The following is a 21,973-nucleotide window of genomic DNA, read 5'->3' on the forward strand; positions in this document are numbered from 1 at the left end:
AGGATGCACCTTACAATTAATGGGATTTTATAATTAAACACACTTCGGACAGGAAAGGTATTTTTACCCCTTCGGTCGATTGATGCTTAATAACGGGAAGGGTGTTTTTACATTTTGCGCCAGCCTTATTTCAAAGGCAGAAAAGAAGGAATTATAAAAAAAAAAATTATCAATCTCTTTGTTAAGGTCTTAACTATATGTACAAAATTATCAAATCCTGTCGCTAGCCATCCGCAGGCGTAAAAACAACTGTCGGAAATGTGTTAGTAATGGATGAAGTTGGTTTATATTTCTAAAATGTTCAGTTTCTTGTGACTACGATATTGCTCAAAAATTTATCCAATCCTTATTGAAATGCCTTTAAATCCAACTTTAGAAATAATCATACAGAACAAACATATTTTTATATTCTTTTTATTATCTATGTACATAACTTTTATTTTAGTAAAAAAACATATTACATCGTATACATATGAATTCAATTATATAAAGATTATTATATATCAAATTTATCTTAGTTTTAATTTATATATGTATGTATACATATATAATCAGTTTACACATTGCCATTAATTCTATAGTGTATTGAACTCTCAAATGTGTAAATTTTTAAAACCAAAAAAAAAAATTAACTTTGTTGTATGGTAATATAACACTCTGTTATAATTCTCTTTGTGTAATACCACTTAAAACCCTTTTAAACTAATTTCTCAAAAATTGACTATTCGGATAAGAAATTATATTTAAACTGTACATACATTCAAATCAGGCATCTCTACTACTGCACATACACATATTCTCTTTATCTAACCATTATCTGCACTCGATGGTACATAGGGCACTGCGTTTTATCAATGTTGTATTATCTTGATTTCTAATCGAATGAAACCAAGGCTCCAGGTATCATTAAATTAATATAAGAGTGAAAAATCACATTATTTATCCTCCCTGGAAATTGAATCAGAGACCTCCAGTACGGTAGCTAAGCGCACTCACCACTACATTACAAAGGCACACTTGCTTGTAGCTGGCAATAATATAAAGATCATAATCCTATATGTACACATGTATTCTTAAAGTATCGATTAACACAAAATCACAAAGTGATTCAGAGCAAAGTTGTAAGTTATAAACTGAAAAGTAGGTGCTTCGAATAGAGGTTATACAAAATAAATAAATTATTTGAAATCTGTCTTGGTTTCAACTGTCTGAAGTCCCTATCACTATTCAAATTATAATATTATATTCTTTATATGTGACTTATTTATACTTTAATGTATTTTGAAAAATATGTACAACAATGAACCAAAAACAAAAATTCAGTTGGGTAAAAGACCTAACTTTTGTAAACAAAGTTGTGCTGCATCGGCCTTTGCTTGTTTTTTATTAGCGCTGGCAACATTCGGCTGATATTCTATTCCGTTGACAGTCACCTAAAGAGAAAAAAATATTGGTTTACACAAAATATTAAATACATTAATTTTGCATTTTGAACTGGAGAAATTATTATATAATATTACCTTAAATAAGAAGTTCTTTTTATTACCTTAAATAAGAAGTTCTTTTTGTGATCCGGTCCACACTCGAAGCAGAGTGTGTAAGAAGGAACTCCCAATTTTCTCTTGGAGCAAAATTCCCCGAGAAGGGAAACCGGATGCTTCCCAGCCAGAGTTTTTATGGTAGCAGCACCACGACGTGTGTTAATCCGTTGTTTAGACTAGAAATCAGGAACAATGATTTAAAGAAAAGGGTAAATTGAGGAACTAGGAGGAAGTAAGTCCTCCCATTTTGTGATAAATACGCAGTGCTGATAAAATCTCTGCTATTCGTACTATTCTTCGATAGTCAATACAGATAACAATATACATTTTTTCCCCTAAAAATTTGATATCCTTCATTTAATAGGGTTACAGCTCCGAGTTTGTTATGCTGATGAATAAAAAAATTCTGTTGTTTTTGGCTTTACATATAAATATTTTACATAATAAAACCAAAAAAAACCTAGTATCTCGTAATGTACACAAAAACATTTGGAAAAATGTTGTTATAATAATATAAGATCATTGCTATTTCCGTCACAAGAATCTCCAAAGATGTCTCCTCTTTCTCAAGTGTAAATGATTGCTTGGGTATTGAATAAATTTACAAATATTGTAAAAATCAAGTAGCAAGAATATTTAGTTAGGGTAGAATAGTAAATGGTCCCCTAGCACTGTAATTGTCCTTAAACCCTAAGAATTACTTCTGCAATAATCAATGTTTTTGATTACCTTATTTATTTCTTTGTTGTATTTTCAAATGTTTAGTAATAACGTCACTCATGGTATAGTTTAGTAATCAAGGGTTAAAAGTGCTCTGTCTCAAAATTGATCTATGGGTAAAAAATCATACCTCTTCCTTGGCCACCAGTCCTTTGGTGTCCAGCTTGACCTCCAGCAAGAGAGGAGTCAGGGATCCGTTCTTCTCCTTGCCGAGTCCTTCTCCGGGCTTCCATCCCATCTTCTGCAGCAGGTGCATTCCCATCCCTCCACTCACGGGAGCCGCGGTCTGAAGTTGGTCCTATATTGACAACCAATAATCCATCAGCTCATTTTGACCCCGGCAAATTCCTAGCACACGACTCTGTGTTACGATTACAAAACCTGATATGTCCACGGTTATCTACGGCAAATCGCTTACAAAAAAAGAAATAGGCAAAACTGAAGGATAAATGCGGTTTATATTTATATAAGTAAGGAATCATTAATGAGGAGCCAAGACTTTTTAAGGAGAAAGATTTAACTGTGAGTATGAGAGTAAAAACTTATCATTTTTGTATTGCAGGCTATTGTTATTATAAAAAAGAACTGATCACCTTGCCTTCAATTAGTATGTACGATTAGGTATGGATAAGAGTAAGAAAATAATTCTTATTTTTTAATATATCATTTGTAAATAGTTCATGTTAAAATAAATATTGATGAAAATACTAAATTGCATTACTTTCCCTAAACATGTAAATTTTAAACAATATTTAACTTTTTAATCCATCTGCAATTATTCATGACATTGTTTATTCTAATTTTAGCATCCAACATAAAAAAAATAAAGGGGGATTTCAGATTTTGCCAACCGCAGAGATAAACAATGGGTATTGTTTAATTACTTCTGAAATTATTTAGATACATGGTGATGAATGGTTTATATTTAATGGAAAAGGGTTCATGATTCAAAATACCTGTTTTGAACGACACAAATACGACATAACATAGAGATCTTTGATGCAATAATATACTTGATGGTGAAAACTACACAATAATCTTTAGAAACATTTAATACTGAGTTTAAATAACACATATAATAAAGAAGAAATAAAGATATTACATCAATCCCTCAATTCGGGCAGTAATTTTTTTCTTAAAATTGTTAGTGAAAGTAAGAAATTATTACAAAATCATTGGTAAATGTGATGTAGTGATATTGTTCATACTGCTGCCTTTCAATGTTAAATTACTTTAAACTGAAAGAGACACACGGTTGTGTGAATATAAATAACATAAAGATTTTTTTAAAATTACATAACTGAGGGATGAATGCAGTATCCTAAAGTTTGAAACACATAATATTGTTGTTAATACTTTCTCGATTCTTGACACTTAATTTACAATAAGCAATTTTTGCAATAATCATCGGTACAAGAACATGATTCTAGCATTTGCCTATTAGTTTTTGGTCCGACAACAAAAAGTAAAATATCCGTTTTCAAACCAATGTTGCCAGCTTTGTCCCGAGTAAGGGGAGAAGATGAGGGTTGAAGAGGGAAGGGACAAAGCTATCGCAACACTGGAACTCACCTACCACAGTAGTCTCCAGCTCGGAAGCACCCGAGTGTCAGTGCAATCACCTAACCAAACATTACCCCCAACTCGTGAAGGTAAATGTAGCCTGTCACTGAAATACGCCTGTAACAAATATTCAGGTGTGCTTTGTCTTTCTGACCGAGGCGGAAACAAACAGCAAACAACATTTCATTCTCGTTCCTTAAAAAGCTTGTCGGCAAACAATGTGACATCCGAAATGCCCACAGAACGATCAAAAATATTATGAATGTTGCTTATTGATTGTTTCGGAGGTTATTGAAGTGATCCGGGTATTTCAACGCAGATTTATCCACTTCTCATCGGATTTAATTGCCATATCACTGAGCCTTTTCGCCTGAAAAGGCACCTTCAGAATGGTAACTGGTATACAAAAATTATTGCTTATATACTAATATGTAAAATGATTCTGATAAAAGTAAGAAGAAGTAAAAATTTCAAAGGGAACACCAATAGTGTTCATAAATGATTACATATTTTATTATGTATTGTGAAGCAGCATACAAATTTACACATAGTTTTTGCTCTCAGTTCTTTGAACAAATGTTAATGGGTACACCATTTCACTAATAAGTAAACACCTTAAATGTTAAATTTTTACTATATTTTACTTCTACCGCCATAATTATTGTATCAGTATTTCACCAATAATTAGTGTATACCAGTTACCATTGCAAAGATGCCTTACTAGGCGAAAGCGTTCAGTGGTCAGTTATAAAAGAAGTTTTATTATTTGGCGCATTGTATCTGTATCACAATGATTTTGTTGAACTTTTAAAAATGTTTCTTTAGAATAAAAAGCTTAATGTACAAACAAAAATTGAGAATACATGGCAGCAACATTGCTATTGGACTTATTCATCTAAGCTTTTTTATAGCAAAGTCTTATCGTATACACATTGACAAACAACTCTCCATATGCCAAATATTACAAAATTATAGAAATGTACGGTTTGGTGCCAAAACTATACCAAAATAAACTTTTCTAATAATATACCGAGTAAAAGATATATATTAACTTCCTTATGAGAATGATATAATTAATTTTTAATATTGATTGAAACAAGAGGGAATGTCATATGAGTAATATAACTCAATCAATAAGTTTAAAAAAATAATTACACACAACTAACCAGGACAAATTAAAAATTTTAAAATAGATTCTTATTTGATAAGGAAATGAATACGCATCTTTTGCAAAGAACACCTGAACATTTGTCAGAATACTTTGAAGGTTCACAGTTTAGCATCCGATTAGGATATTAATATTTGGAAAGAGACAAACATAAAATATGATTTTGCAAGATACATTTTTAGATGCCCAAAAAGGTATGAATCTTACTTATGAATGAATTCAGATAGATACATAGTCAAAAACAAGTCAGAACAGAAGAAATAATACCAGAAACAAAAATAATTTGAGGGTTATGAATATAAATCTCAAATATGTGTACAGAGATGTATTCTTTAAGACTATCTGTTCAAATTTTATTAAATTTAAATTTCTATAAGAAATTTGGGCATAAAAAAATGTCTCTTAGAGATACCAGACAAAATGTGATTCCGTATAATAAAAATGATCAAATTTTGTCTAGACCTCTGTGTTTTGTAGTTGACCTTATTCCATTTTCTTATAAGTTCAGAGTTAACTCCAATAAACTGGAAAATAAAACAGATAAAGCCTTATATCTACCACGACAGTGGTTCTATATATCCATGCCATTCAATATCAAATTCTACCCATTGAAGTAAGCAAGTCACAACCTGATTTACGCTCGCATCTCACCCTTTCAGTAATGGCGTACGTGTGCGGAAGGCGCCAACCTTGCTCGGACGTAAGCTGCCCAATTTGTGCAGCAGGCACCAAACTGACCCAGGTGAGTGCACTGCCGTAAATGTACGGCAAACAACGTACCTTAAATGTCATCGTATTTTTGGTGCAATATATGAATATATGCAAATCTTTACTCAGTGTGTTCTTACACTCACAAGTTCTGGGTTTATATATTATATTTTATTTTTAGTATTGTGAATAAATATAAAAAGGTCTGTCAAAATATAGGGTTAACCAAAATTTAAAGTCATTTTGTTAATATTACCTAGTATATAAAATAATTCGGGAAGAATCTTACATGTATTTTATGAAATTCTTTTTATGCTATTTTTTTAAAACTTACTAATCATAATTTCAACCATGGATGAGTTAAGTTAAGATTTTGAGTGTGTCCAAATACTTGTTCACAAATCTGGGTTTTCTCCACTTAGGGGTTATTTTTTAGATTTTTTAACATCTCAATGTAAATGAAGAAGAATATGGAAATCTGAGTGTCTGAGAATGTAAGAGTTTAATTTAGTTATAGGTTATATTACTAAGTTATTAGTTTATATTATTAAGTTTATATTTATACCTGTAGATGGAAGCGTCTGTAGGTCCGAAACTAGTCGTAATAAAACATAAAACTCAGAAGGTATAAAACAAGTGTTTTCATTTTTAATTTAACCATAGATGATGCCTACAAAGTAGCATGCATAAGAAATTTTCAATTTTAGCATAAATGTAACTTCCGAAATTTAAGTAATGCGGTTGTCAATCATGAGTAGAATAGTGAATGTCACATGTGTATAAAGTGATCACTTAAACCAGTCTATGACAGGTAGTAAGCCTCGTAAATGTCCAGATTTCCATATTCTTCATCTATGTTGAGATATCAATCATAAAATTATCTTGGTAATTTCGGTGGACTAAGATTATTGGAGGTTAAGGATATTTTCCTTAACATTCAACACGCATATTAAAAATTTCTATCTTTGGAATGAAAGTTATTGTATAGTTTATATTTTAAGCAATAACTTTGTGATTTTCCATTTTATAATCAAAATATAACTTTGTTTCAAAATCACCATAAATATAGTGATTTTAAAACAGCGTTATATTTTAATTATTAGAAAGTTATTGTATTCAAATTAATTAATTTTATGAGATTTATCGGGAAGTAAAATTTGACATATCATTTAAAATATGATTTGTTTACTTAAATTCTTCCTATTTGAATTCACTATAGATACATTTGATATGAATTGTGGATTTGGAGTCAAGTCTGAACTTTTGAAGAGAATTTGTTGGATGTTTAAGGACAATTAGAAAACGAAATATTTCAGGAGCAGGAGTCATCCTCTTGAAACTGACCGATAAGTCTGAGAATATCCAGCTGAAAGAAAAGTAAGTTTTGTGTCATCATTAACAAATAGCACACCATTTTTGTACCAGGGATTGAATCATATTTCAGCTAAAAAATGTATTTAAATTATTTAAACACAAATAAGTTCAAAACATCAATTTGAACATTTGCAGAATTTATTTTAATTAAAAAAAAGTGCATTGCTATTTACTTTATTTAAAAATAATTAGCCATTATTTCATAGATATTATAATATACCTACTTCAGAATGAAAATTATTATTATACAAAAAAGAATAATAATAACAAAATAATGAAATTGTCATGCGTAAGATTTAAACTCTGATACAAAGAAATGGTGGGTTTTTGTTCATAATGAAGCGTTTAATAAAATAATATTTATTATTATAATAACAATATTAAATAATAATTTTAAAATTGTCATTAATAACATATATTACATATAAATTATAAAAAATAATACAATTAACAGATACAAGCAAAGCCCAAGTTGATCTAAATTGACTTTTATTTAACAACAAGTACAAAAAAAACGAAAAAGTAATACATTGGATGTAACCTTCCCCTTATTGTGCCAAAAAAATCCAAACGTTCCGGCGCTGTGTAGTCAATACACATGTAAAAATGAACAATTTGGAATACAAAAAAAAAATACTTCATAAATTATCAACTAAATTTATTATATTAGCAGTGAAAAGTGATGTTAATTGAAGTTTGATAGCCGAAAACATGAAAAAATCTTCGGCTCACATTCCGTCCAGGGTGAAAAATTATCTATTTATACTCTCCCATAGTTTCCCCAAATTGTCTGGGCTCCGACCGATCTAACAAAAATTTCCAATCTTGGGACCCACCTCTTCTTTCCTCACTTCTGGGAATTATAAAAAGCTCAATGAAATATCAAATTTATCACTTCCTATTTTTTTTTATTTATCACTGTATGTATACATACAGTGGCAAGGGGCCACTCAATATTCACTTGTTACCCGTGCTCTATACTATATACTCCCTCGGTAATCAAACCCAGAACTTCCAGTATGCTAAAAAAATTAGCCAACCACTTCACATTAGAGTGGATAACAATGCATGTTTATCATGCATTTTTTTGGCAAACAATCTTCTCTGCCAGATATCAAATGACATCTTTTGTTTTCTTCTTCTGATTACAGATTCAGATTCAGATTCGCTACATATATTTTTTATTGAATATCTTACAGCATTTTTTAAGAACTTAAATTGTCAATTAATTCCTTCCGGCATTGTGATGATTATGGATTTGAATGTAATAGACATTTGGTCATTCAATTGGTAAGAATAGTTTTCACTAAATACGGTTAAAATAAGAGTCACATTTCTTACAAATTTAAATACTGTAAACAGGGAACTAAAAGTATCCCAAATAAAGTTTTTTTTTTTAGGTAAATTAAGTTTTTTTAAAGAAAATTGTTTGAATAAAGTCAAGAATGATATCAGTTAGGTTCAATGATTTAATATCCATAATACAATACAAGTTGTATTTAAATATTCTTATATGCAAATCATGTTGAATTTAATAAAAATAACATAGCCGTATGACAAAATTCAGTCTACAGATAAGGACAATTTAAAAAAATGCTCTATTAAAAAGAGCTAATCTAAAATTCCTAAGCTTATTTTCGTGGTTTGCATTATTTCATAGGCGAGATAAAAACTCCAAATGAAAAAGATAAATTTACAGTAAAAACTCGAGAATAAAAATTGTCCTTTCTTCCATAACGCAAGCTATTTTAAGACAATGTTTTGAAATTAATTTATTTTTATTGTTAGCAATTATTACAAAACTAATGTTTTAAATCAATGGATTAAAAATATACACTTTTTTCATGGATTGAAATCTTATTTAGTTTTTTTGTTTTGTAAATGTTTGTGTAATTTATTTTTTCGATAAACATATAGTGAAATTCATATATGTACATGACATAACAACAAAAAACAAATATGGGAGTTATCTTATGAACACACAATAAAAATAGTAAAAAAATTCATTGTACGGATAGTAAATTTATGTGCTTAGTACAAACTATGAATTGAAATATTCAAGTATCCAAATTTTAAGTAAATATGTGATATTAATACATAAACTACATATTATGATACTACTTACATATATGTAATTTCGACATGAATGAATGAATATTGTAATTTTATTATGCAAAAAAATTAATACAATTCAAATTTACGCATATAAAATATGTACATATATTAGTTATTAGGGCCAATGATAATTTTTTTACTATTGAAATCAGAATTTATAGAATACAATTATTTATGGAATAATCAGGGTGAAAAATACAGGAACTTACCCTTTTAGCCCAAGCTTGGTACCCGCTAGCTAGCTCTCTGGGTGTGAGGATCTGTGCTCCGGTACTGCCAGTAAACTGACCCGGTTCCTGCTTTGACTGCGCCCATTTAGACATCTGTCAGAAAAACACACATGCTTGTATTATTGAATGGCAATGGATGTTTGTCAGACGGGAGGAATTTCTAATTTAACATACTCAACCTATAAAGGATTGTATTAGACTCATTTTGTGTTTAGTCGATATAATTAATATTTACATTCATCATTTTCTTTTGGAAAATTTGCCTTCGAAAAAACGTTATTTGCGTAACTTGGCATTGAATGACGTCACAGAAACGATGGAGTTATTTTAATATTGGTAACATTGCTAAATTATTGACGGCTCTATTTGTTGATGTCTATGGTCCAACCTCCCACCCCCCCCCCCACCACAAATGGTAGTGTAAACAATCCACACTACTACTATTACAGCTCTATAAACTTTAGACAATAAACCATATGATGTCATAAAGCGTTCGATGACGGAAATTTTATGATGTATGCGAACACACGTATTTCGTTTTATAAAAATATCTTAAGTTTAAACCTTCATATATCCCTTATTTCTCTACATATTTCAATAAGAATGCTACCGATAGTCCTGTGATTTTTCATATTAATTTATTAGCCAATAATCACATGTATCCATTGAAACATTAAACAAAACGAAATTCTCAATATTTTATGTGTGTCTAAATACTTTATTGTTTATATCAAATATTTTTTCGACATCTCAACATAGTAGTGTGGTTATCAATCATGGATAGAATGGTGAATGCTACCTATGTATACAGTGATCACTTTAACTAGCCTACGATAGGTGGCAAGCCTTGTTAATGTCAAGAATTTCATATTCTTCTTCGTCTATGTTGAGATATCAATATAAATAACTCCGAAGTGGAGACAAACCCAGAATTTCTTAACAAAGATTACACTCTAAAATATTTTAGTTAAAAATGGTGTGGTGTTTGAGTGTAATAAAATTAAAATATTATCAATCCATACCTCTTTATTCACTTGATACATTTGACTGATTGCACTGACGTCATTTGGATTCTGCTGCAGTTTTCTTATCGCCGTCAACCTTTGAGAGACAATGGATCCAATATCGATGGACTGAAAAGAAAATAAATTATAAGAAAATCAGAAGAAGGTAATATGTTTCATATATATAGTCGATATTTCACGTTTCTGATACACACCTTACAATTTTAAAACAGAATACTAAGATAATGTTGCGCAAAATTTAAGTTTTAAAAACACAAAAATGTGCATGCACAAATAATTACGTTTTTTAAAGGCATGCCTGTTTTCCATAAATTACCAAAACGGAATTTAGAAGTTTGTGCAGACATTTTTTTTAAAATTCATCCATTTACAGATTTCAATTTTAAAAGGTTTTTATAGATAATGCATAAACATTGAGGGAAGGCTTGTGTACATTATTGCAGTACAGTGGATTCGTTCAAATAATGTATGGAAATTAACCGTTGACAAAATTGAAAAACCATGTATGAATGGAAATGATCTATACTGTCATATGCATATAGTTCAAGACAATGGTTTACCATTTTTACCAATGATAAGAATTCCATATTGAATTGTTAGGTAATATAACTAAAAGGTCAGTGTTTGATAATGTCTTAACAAGACGAAACGCATCACATATTATATACGTAAATAAAAGTAGAATTCAATCGAATAACAGTGTTTAATTTTGGATATATGTACAGTATCTACTCAATGAATTAGGGCCACGCAGAATTTCGCGCAATTTCTCAATTCAAACAGGAATAACTCAGAGAAAACCTTGAATAAAACAACATTGAATTTTATTTACACATGAACACTTTATTACGCTTAAATTATGCATATATTTTCATATAAATATAGTTAGTATTTAGTATTTCCACCTTTGGCAGAAATAACTGCCTCAATTCTTTTTGGCATACTTAAAATGCACTGTTTTATCATGTTTTTTATTTCTTCGTCTTCTGACCAAATTTTTTGAATATTTTTTTTAGACAGTCCACTGTCGGATTTGGAAATGAGTATACCTTATTTTTTAATATGCTCCATACGTTTTCTATAGGATTAAGGTCCGGAGAATTTCCAGGCCAGGAGAGCAAAGGCAGATTTTTGTTAGACAAAAATTTTATTATTAATTTAGCCCGGTGGCAAGGTGCCCCATCCTGCATGAAGGTGTATGGACCTTCTGTTGGGTCGAGTGTATGGTAGAAGGGCAATAAAATTCGTTCGAGGACCTGCTTATAGGAATTTTGGTTCATTGTTCCTTCCACGAAAAACAACGGCCCAGGTAAATTGTTAATAATACATGACCATATCATTGTTGCAGGGGGGTGTTTGATAACTTTTACCACACAGGCCTCATTGTAACGTTTCATTGGTGTTCTCCTGACGAATCGACGGCTCTCTGTCACGGCTTCTAACCGGCACTCATCACTAAAGATGACCTGAAAAATAATGAAAATTTAAGTTTAATTCAAATATATAAGTTTATTTACTAAAATGATATGTTGAAACTTCAATTTAAATAAATACCTTTATACAATCATCTACCGAGTAATTTCGATGTAGCCTGGCCCATTTTAATCGATCCGCTTTCATTCGTGGTGTCAATTTTGGTACTTTTACAGGGCGCCTGCATTTCAGATTTACTTCGTAAAGACGTCGCCTCAGTGTTGATACCGATATATTTATACCCTCTTCTTCCAATTTTATTTTTAATGTTTTTGCTGATGCACTACGGTTTTCTAAGGCACTTTGAACGATTTTTCGATCAGTCCTCGGTGTTGTTTTTCTAATCCTACGACAGTTCTTTCGACGATTGCTGGTGGCGGGTGACTGATTTTTTATTGATTTTGAAATTCTGTCCACTGTTTGACGAGGAACGTTTTCTTTTTTTGAAATTTCTCTATTAGATTAGTATTCCTAATTTCAATAGCACTATAACACTAGACTTTTTTTCCTCAGAAATGTCTTTACTTTTTCCCATTTTGTCCTATTCAAAAAAAACACTTGTGTTTACAAAAAAAAATTATACTTTATGAACTAAAATTAAAAATTAAGTTTTTTTCACAAGACATGATAACTATATAACCTCTCTGAACAAAACAACAACCAGACCTCAAGAAACTTCAGTAATAAATGAGATAGGACTATTTTTTGAACTTTCAACTATCTGTCTACCTGTGCTAATTAGGGACCTTTCTCAGAAAAAGGGTTTGAAATTTTGTAAAGGCTTAAATAATCCAGGTATATTTTACATATTATTGAAGGTAATATACATGATATTAGATGTCAATAGAAAACTTAAAGTATTTAAGTAAAATAAATATAATAATCCAAAAGATTTCAGAGTATTCAAAAAAATAATGGGTGGCCCTAATTCATTGAGTAGATACTGTATTACCCAACAATTGTTTTTTTTGTTGTTTTAAATTTGCATCAAAAATGTAAAAAAAAACGCATACACAGTAGGTATTATAAGTAAACAATAAATATTTTTGCATCCATTTTTCATTAAAATTGAGATTTTCAGAAAATTATACATATCTAAATCGTCAACATTTTCATCTTTGAAAAAGACACTTATAATTCTAGCATTAGAAATGTCCATTTAGAATTATGGGTATCTTTTTCGAATATGAAAATGTTGATGATTTAGATACCATTTTTGGAATAAAGAGTTTTTTTTGCGTTTGGCCCTTTGGCATTTAACCAGCGATATGTGCATCTTAGGGGAATGTATAGCAGTAGAGCACACATTCTTCCAGGTATAAGAACTTACTGAATTGTCGGATTCAGAGGGGAAGACTTGAGGACCAGGAGGTACAGCAGGAACAATAATAGGCTGCACCATGCCCGGGACTGAAAAATAAAACACCATAATGTAATTATGAATAATAGAAAAAATATAACAAATCAAATATATATATTTTTAAGGAATAACCCGCAAAGCGTTTATTTTAAATGCTTGTCTGCAGGTAGAATAGTAAGAATAGGGAAGGTAAATGTGAAAAATACATCACAAACACCCAGAACAATTGAAAATAAATCTTTCTTGGATTCATTTTGCAATTGGCGGGAATCAAACCCGCGACGCCAGTTTCGCAGTCGAGCGTCTACCCAACTACGCCACGACGCCTGTCGCTTCTACAAAATGTTTTATAAAAGTGCCATTAACACACTGTTGGCGGGAAACGCTAAAGAGCATCTTTTACATACTGTTAGTAGAGAGTAGGAAACACTTATAAGCGTTCTATTAGCTAACTTTTGGTAGAGCGCGAAATGCCAAAAAAACATTGTACAGATCGGAATTGAGTTTGTGGTTCCTAGTGATTAGTAAACGACCTAAATTAGTATACTTATAAGGGTCAGGGTTAACGAAAAAAATGAAACGCTAAAAAAACACATTTTACATACTGTTGGTATAGAGTAGGAGACACTTATAAGCGTTTTATTAGCTTATTTTTGGTAGAGCGCGAGATGCCAAAAATATTGTACAGATCGAAATTGAGTTTGTGGTTACTAGTGATAAGTAAACGACCTAAATTAGTATACTAATAAGGGTCAGGGTTGATGAAAAAAATTGTATGTGTATATTTATTTTATGAGTTCTTACCATTTGGAGGTGATAAAATTGGTGCTGTATACTGGTTTGGTATTGGAACAACAGCAGGGGGTTCCGGAGGAGCACAAATGGCCAAAGGAGCACTACTACCCGGTAATGGCCTGAAAATCAAAATTGAACTGTGACTGTGGAAGTTTTTACATAGGTATGACTTCTTGAAAATTCAAAACTAAAATCAGAAAACATGAATTATTAAAGGTATCTCAACTTGATATGAAACATGCATCGTTCTTCCCTTTGTTACGAAAGAAGATGGAAGTCTGAGCATTCCAGGGTTTCAGATTCGGACATTAAAATTGACATCTCATCCGTAGGGTATTATAAAAAATATTTTATTTATTGTTTCGGCATTAACTTTGTGGTAAGACATGTTACAATGATTAAAGAAAACACTTCGTTTTTTACCACTTGAGTTTTATTATAGACTACATGTTTCAGAAGTTAAACTTCCATCATTCAGGTCTGTATAATAACTAAAATATAAAATATAAAATTGTTCTATAAATAAGGAGAATGTATGGAAGTTTAACTTCTGAAACATGTAGTCTATAATAAAACTCAAGTGGTAAAAAACGAAGTGTTTTCTTTAATCATTATAAAAAATATTAATATAAATTATGTTTAAAGATAATATTTGTTTTGTGTTCGCTAACCATATAATAATTAACACAAAAATGCAATGAAAACAATGTAGAAATCCTAAAAATCATAAATGCTAAATGAAATTCATAAAAATTTCAATTGCAATTAATTTTTGTGAAATAAGGAAAAAATGTAAGGCTGAGAAACGCATTGTCCATAAAATTAAGAAAGGTGTGTTGAAATGGTCCAGATATGTGAATTAAACGAGTAAAGAAAGAAAAGTAAAATAAATTTATGAAGCGAATTTATTTGGAAACAGGAGCAGAGGAAGACCTAGGGAAACTTGGCAAGACTAAGAATTTCATATACTCGAAAGTGGTCAAGTCAAGAGTCGGAATAATCGGCGGGTATGTACAAGGAGATGGCATCATTAAACTAAAATATATTGCACTCACGGTTTAGTAGATTTGATAAGTGGCGGATTGGGGACATGTTTGGGTAATGGAGGGAGGGCGGTGGGCGACACGGGCCTCCACTCCCCCTCTGCTCCCCGATGCTGACTGCCCGAAGACACAGGAAACTGCAGTCGTAAAACTTTAGATTGTTCCATCGTTTTCTCTTGGAAAGACTGTGTTGGTAAAGCAGTTCCCCCCTAAAAATCACATCGAATTCAAAAACCAAACTTTATTTCACTTTATTAGTAAATTTTTTTCATTTTCCTACATTACATCGACGGCCCCTACGTAAAGTAGTCTATCTGCAAATCTGTTACTTTACAGGAGAGAGCCTAGAAGATTTTTTCAACGTATTTTTTTTTATTAGTTAACAGTTTTATCAGAAATTCTAAACTAGTATGTATTATACATTAAAAACACGATAAAAAAATGTGTTAAATCATTTAAAAACTTTATGCTTTGTCAAAATTAAGTAGTTAGCGTTTTAGGAGTTCAGTTCATTTCGAAAATTCGATGTAGATAGCGTCTTATACGCCTGAAATCTAGGCGTAATTTATTTTATAATTTTTTTTGGTTTATTTATATTTGTAGATAACGGTCAGTTGATAACGTATACCAAATATCTCAAAATTGACAAAAATGTAGAGCACTTTACGTAGGGCACGTCGACATGTTCTGTTATAATGTTGGTTGGTAACAATGCATAATGAAAATACTTTTTAAAACTCTTATCCGCACCTCAATGGTGTATAGGGCTCTGCATCATATAAACACAGTGTTATCATGATCGTTAACACATGAAGAAAAGGTGATCAGCCATCCGCTTCAGGTATCAGTCCAGGGTAATATTGAATAAATACTAGTGTGAAAAAATCACTAATATTTATTTGGTCCCCCCCTAGGAATGGAACCCGGGACCTGTAGAACGGTAGCCGAGCATGCTGACCATTACACTAAGGAGCGGGAAAAATATTTAGATGTTTAAATTTTATTATTGTACTTTTTAACTCACCTTAATATTTAAAACAATAGGAGCTTTATCTTTAACCAAGAAAGGGTGGTGAAAAGCTTTTATTTCCGAATCGTGGATTTCGCTATTATCGGAATCCTCCGACACCGAAGAAAGTTCTCCCAATGCCTCTTGTTTGGACAAATTTTTACAAAAGTCGGTCAATTCATCCACTGATTTTCCTGCAAAAATATAAAATAGAGAGATTATCAAACAATTACATCAAAGATTATCTATGGACAAAATTATTATATCCTTTTGATTACATGTCCGCCTCCGTGGTGAAATGGTTTGCGTATTTAGATACCGTGCCAGGATAATAACGAATAAATATTAGAGTGAATAAATCACTTATATTTATTTGACTCCCCTGGGAATCGAACCCGGGACCTCCAGCACGGTAGCCGAGCATGCTGACCATCACACTACGGAGCAGACAAATCAATATTATAAGAAATATATTTATGATACTTATTAAAGTTGTCCGTCTCCGTGGTGTAAGGGTCAGTGTGTTTAGCTACCGTGCTGGAGGTCCCGGGTTCGATTCCCAGAGGGGGCGAGAAATAATATTAGTGATTTTACATTCTAATATTTATTTAATATTACATACTCTGGACTGGTCCCTGAAAGGCAGGAGTGATCACCTTGCCTTCATATAATTAACGATCAAGATAAAATTGCTTCCATATGATTCAGTGCCCTATGCACCATTGGGTGCGGATAAGGGGTTAGAGAAAGTTGCTTGAAATGTTGACACTTACAAAACACAGACTGACAATAGAAACATCTTCAATTGACAGGGGAAATGTAAATAAAATGGCCTACCTCCAGATTTTATTGCCGATATGACCTTCTGCTGCGCCAGAGGACCCAGAGACACGGCGGCGGGGAGGGCCCCGTTCTGCAACATGCTGATAGCATTCTTCCTGGCTATTTCCAGCAACCGCTTCTTATCTATCTCAAACCGACTCTCCTTTTTCCTTCTATATTCTGACCGGCTTGCTCTGAAAGTAATTATACAAACAACTTAGATTTTTGCTCATATTAGAACATGTTAATTATTATTCTATCGTGAGTAGGCACGATGATCAGATAACCTAAAGTTTTGCATGAAAATGATGTTAGAGGGATTAACATTTATTTCCAATTTTGAGCTTTTGCTACATCATCATAATCAAAGACTGTTTTACCTCTTGTCGTCATCGTGGCGATGTCTGCCACTTCTGGCATGGCGATGTCGTGATCTACTTGTTGACCTCCTATGGGTACGACTGTGTGATCCAGATCTGCTACGAGTCCTTTAAATATAAATACATTTTAACGATATTAATATATTAATGAAATTATTTATTTATTTATTTCATAGAAACATACTTTTTTTTTACTATATGTATTACGGCTCTTTAGGCATGGCCTGTGTTGAGCCGAAATACTTACATGTTATTACAATTTTAATTTTTATTATTTGTTTTTTTTTTTAATTATTAGATTATATACATTACATACAATAGATACAATAACAATTTCCAGTATAAAGGTTTTACAATAAAATAATTTTACCAGGACTTTAATTAATTCACTTTCTACCTTGCCCTTTACTTCCAACGAGAAGCAACCATCGAGGGACACTGTTCTTAAAGACATGATCACTATTATACAAATTAACAATGTCTTACTTCTATAATTCTAATATTAACCGGATCCACGCGGCTCGCATAACCGTATGTGTTTTAACAAAACATGCCCCATACGCGGCTGACATAAGCGTTTGTGTTTTTACATTGCTCCAAGTTTCGAACCTCAGTTTAACTTAGAGGGATTTTTTTCAGGGTGTGGAACTTTGGATAAAATAATACGTCAATCCTTGGCCTTATGACATCTGTTGAAATATCTGACTAATAATTTGTAACATCACAAGGATAAATAAAAGAACAGATCCCTGATTTTTCTTGCGGTCGGTAATTAGTCCGCGCCATAATCATGCCCTATATCTGTCTCACTCTCGACGCTACGCATCGCCAGTGGGTTAGAGTGACACACGATGCGTGCTTTGATTTATTTATCTTATTTGTTTATATTACGATATATTTCAAGAATAATGTGACACGAGTGTATTATAGAGTACCGAAAAGGCACAATGAATCCCATTGAACATTTTTGTTTAGGAAAATAAATCGTTTCGTAATTAAATACATGATAAAAGTAATCATTTAAAAAACGGCGCACGGGCGTCTCTTAGGAACAAAGTTAACGCGGTTAAAAGGTTAATATTATTTAATATATCAGACACTGGAGTATTCATCCTAAGGATGAGATGTTAATTTTAATTTGTCCAGGAGTGAGTTTTTTTTTTAAATATTTTTTTACCCTTTATAATTTAATTTATATCATAGTCGATGCTATAAGCCAGAGGTGTCAAACTCAAAAGGCATCAAGGGCCGCTTAAGGCATTTTGGGTACGCCGGCGGGCCGCATCAAAAAACTATAAAATCTCGTTTTCATTTTTATAAAACTTTAAGTGAATAATTTATCACCAAAGACAGTCACATGAGGTACAATAGATCCAACTTAATGATTTTGTAAAAGAATATCATATGCTCCCGTACAAAAAAATTATTTCATTGAAGAATTTAAAAAAATGAAAAATATTACAGCGGGTATCCGCGGGCCGCAAAATAATACTCGCGGGCCGCGTGCGGCCTGTGTGCCGCGAGTTTGACATGCTAGCTATAAGCAACATATTTTCTTGAATAAAAAAAAAAATTTACACCAGTAAACATGATTTATCGCAACATTGGCAATTTTGACATAAATCATGTTTTAAACATGTTTTGATAAAAATCACATCATAAATCATGTTTTGTATTGGTCGTATATATACGACCATACTCCTGGAAAGGTTAAAGGTGTTTCAAGTTGATATGAAATATACATCGTTTTTCCATTTTTTTATGAATGTTCATTAATGGGCAGAATGGTAAACGTTACACAAGTGTATAAAGTGATCGGTTAAGCCAGCCAAATGCCAGGTTGTAAGCCCTGGGATGCTCACACTTCTATCTTCTTTCATAAAAAAGGGAAGAACGATACATGTTTCATATCAAGTTGAGACACCTTTAATATTATATAATGCTATTTATAAACGGAAATATGATTACCGTTTGCGTGATCTACTTCTCGATCTAGCTTTTGATCTGCTGCGAGATTGTTTCTTGGACCGGCTGTGGCTTTCTTTGGATCTTCCTTCTGAAGATTTGCTAGGATGTGAATGATGCTTGTCGCTGAAAAAATAAAATAAAACTATGAAAATCAAAAGGCAAGTATATTTTTTATTTATAAGTTAATTATTCATTTTGTAACATCAGAAAACGTTTCATAATTTTATTAAATGTCACATTATTTACTAATTTACACAAGGCTGTCTTAAATAGAGCAAAGAAAAAATTTAATAACAAAGAGAGGAAGACCAAGAAAAACTTGGCACGATCAGGTATGCCAAATACTTGAAAGCGATCAGGTTAGGAGTCATAATAATCGGCGGGTATGAGGAGATGCATGAACGTGGAAGAGGCGAAGAATGTTTGCAAAGACAGAGTGGTGGGCGTTCTTTTCTCTCAGCCTACCCCTGCGGTAAAGCAGCGTAATGGTTAGTTAGTTAGTTTAGAATTTTCTGCAAATCTCAAAACCGAATACGGTGAAACCTTGATTAAAAGTTTTTTTCCAAACTATGAAAAAATAAGTCAAATATAAGAAATTGATAGTGATTTTCAACGTTTTTTTGTAAATTAAAAGCATTGTTTACTTTGTGGTATGGTAATATAACACTCTCCTTATCACTCATCCTTCACTTTGTGTAATACCACTTTTATAAACACTTATTCGTGACTACCGGTTTCAGAATAATCATTCCATCATTTATTAAAATAAATTATTACATTAAAAATAAAATTATTACATTTTGACATATGTACAAAAATAAAATTTTGAAAGAGAGAAAGAAAACAAATGAATCACAAAATTATTTGTGATTCATTTGTCTTCTTTCTCTCTTTTAAAATTTGAGTAGTGTGGTTGTCAATCATGGGTAGAATTGGTGAATATTAAACTTTATGTAAAGTGATTGAAAAATAATGCAGAAAACAATATACCTTCTAGACGTTTTTAATGCAGTAGTATCAGTTTCTGAATGCCGGGCTAATATGTTCAGCTTTGCTCTGAGATCCGAAACAGGATTAATGTCTGGCTCCGAATCCTGATCACTTGGAGCCTTCATGGAACTCAAACTAGAAGAATCCGATGACAGCTCGCCATCCTCATACCTCTCGGCCTTCTTCCTCGCCTCCTCTTCCGCTTGTTTCACATTTGCTTCAAACACGGAACTAAACTTTAAACTCTTTATTTGAATTTTATTCACTCCAGATTTATTTTTGTCACAACCGTCCGGGGCTTTGTTATCTGCTTTTGCCGATAGTTCGTCAGGTAACTTTATTTGAGATATATCGGGCGTTGTGGGTATTGGAATATTATCCATTTTACTTAGACTCAATATATCAGGTTTTATATCAGGTCTTATAACCGGTAAGTCGGTAAATAATTGTTTTTTTAATGCATCATTGTTTACTAGAGTTAAAGAGTTGTCAATTTCCGGAGTCAATATTCTATCAATTTGAATTTTTCGGACAATTTCAGGGGTACCACTTTTTATCGGAACAGGCGTATCCGGGCTGTAAGAGCGAATTTTCTTATCAATATAATCATTTTCGGAATCACTACTTTTCGATCTTTTCTTGTGTTTTTTTCTTTTGCTCTTTTTGGATTTCTTTTTTGGAGGCTCGGAATCACTGCTACGACTGTCGTCAGAACTACTTCTGCCGCGCTTTGCGGATTTTTTCTTTTTCTTTTCCTTGTGTTTCTTTTTCTTTTTTACCTTTTTCTCGTAAGTATTACATTCAGAAATTTCGGGAGGTTTAGCGTTGAACTGACCGAAGAGTTCGGATAATATTTCTGTAGAAGACTTTAAGGGCGGCATTGCGATCTTTCCTTTTTTAAATTGGCATTTGGTAAGGTTTTCAGAAACTTTCGCCATGTCTAAGACGACAAATTGTGTTCAGATTTTTATTTGATGTCAACACACTACAATTAAACAATGTTGCGAAATAAAACAGAATGCGTTAGCTGACATTGTTTTCTCGTGGAAAACGTTTAGTATAACACAAAACACCCACCGACCGGCATAATAATTGAAATTATAATTAAGCCTTCACAATAATCACTGACATTGATATTCAACGCGAAAAAAAATCACAGATTAAAATTGTAACCACCGAAAGAAAAGCATAGACTATTTACAAAATTCGGAATAGACTATTTATGTTCTATGTTGAAAAGTACTTATTCTTGATTTATTGCTAATTTACCAATTCTTGGCGAAGATAAATTCTCGCAAATTTCCTCCACTAGCTAAAATCATATTTGTCCCACTCAATGACAATTGAATTATTTTATTTGTTAACCCGGCGTCATTGTATAATGAATTTGTTACAGGTATGTTGAGGTGGATCAATATAACCCATGTGTAAAATGTACGGCATTTTCATGTATTATTGAATTGATTCATATTCATCTTTGTTATTATAATGTATATTTACACTCTAATCTTAAGTTGGAGACTGACTGGAGCATTTCGTCGCAACGTAAAGTAGTAACATCGCTCGCGGCGAGCATCACCGAACATCTGAAACTATGGATGGAGCGCTTAGCTTGGTGTACTGACTGCCTGAATGCTCGCATCGTAACGTGTTACGTTACGACAAAATGCTCCGGTCAGTCTCCACCTT

General features: G+C 32.1%; 1 protein-coding gene across 4 annotated transcripts; it reads right to left on the reverse strand.

Moving 5' to 3' along the window:
• Positions 1-630: 630 nt before the first annotated feature.
• Son (Son RNA binding protein) lies at positions 631-21,446 on the reverse strand. 4 transcript variants are annotated; one of them, XR_015838233.1, is made up of 14 exons: positions 20,285-21,446; positions 19,295-19,417; positions 17,327-17,434; positions 16,962-17,140; positions 16,140-16,318; positions 15,128-15,324; positions 14,082-14,191; positions 13,248-13,327; positions 10,442-10,552; positions 9,399-9,512; positions 3,834-3,941; positions 2,392-2,559; positions 1,547-1,717; positions 631-1,433 (listed from the first exon to the last, which is right to left on the reverse strand). XR_015838233.1 is itself a non-coding variant. In XM_088267133.1 (13 exons), exons 1-13 carry the CDS (start codon positions 21,220-21,222, stop codon positions 1,320-1,322), a joined length of 2,592 nt encoding a protein of 863 aa, XP_088123259.1. In that variant the 5' UTR covers positions 21,223-21,446; the 3' UTR covers positions 631-1,319. The 4 variants fall into 4 exon arrangements, 1 of the variants encoding a protein (XP_088123259.1); XM_088267133.1 differs by lacking the exon at positions 3,834-3,941; XR_015838235.1 differs by lacking the exons at positions 631-1,433; positions 1,547-1,717 and adding an exon at positions 7,045-7,066 and having other exon boundaries at positions 2,422-2,559.
• Between the last annotated feature and the right edge of the window lie 527 nt (positions 21,447-21,973).

The sequence above is a fragment of the Brachycentrus maculatus genome, unplaced genomic scaffold (assembly GCF_059751285.1).
Source record: "Brachycentrus maculatus isolate JH-2025_06_01 unplaced genomic scaffold, ASM5975128v1 h1tg000284l, whole genome shotgun sequence".
NCBI lineage: Eukaryota > Metazoa > Arthropoda > Insecta > Trichoptera > Brachycentridae > Brachycentrus > Brachycentrus maculatus.

Coding starts and splice junctions, on each gene's coding strand:
- Son (XM_088267133.1), bottom strand. CDS start 21,222: ATGGCGAAAGTTTCTGAAAACCTTACCAAATGCCAATTTAAAAAAGGA. Junction 17,435..19,294: donor AGAAGTAGATCACGCAAACG/GTAATCATATTT, acceptor TTATATTTAAAG/GACTCGTAGCAGATCTGGAT. Junction 13,328..14,081: donor AATTTTATCACCTCCAAATG/GTAAGAACTCAT, acceptor TTTATTTTTCAG/TCCCGGGCATGGTGCAGCCT.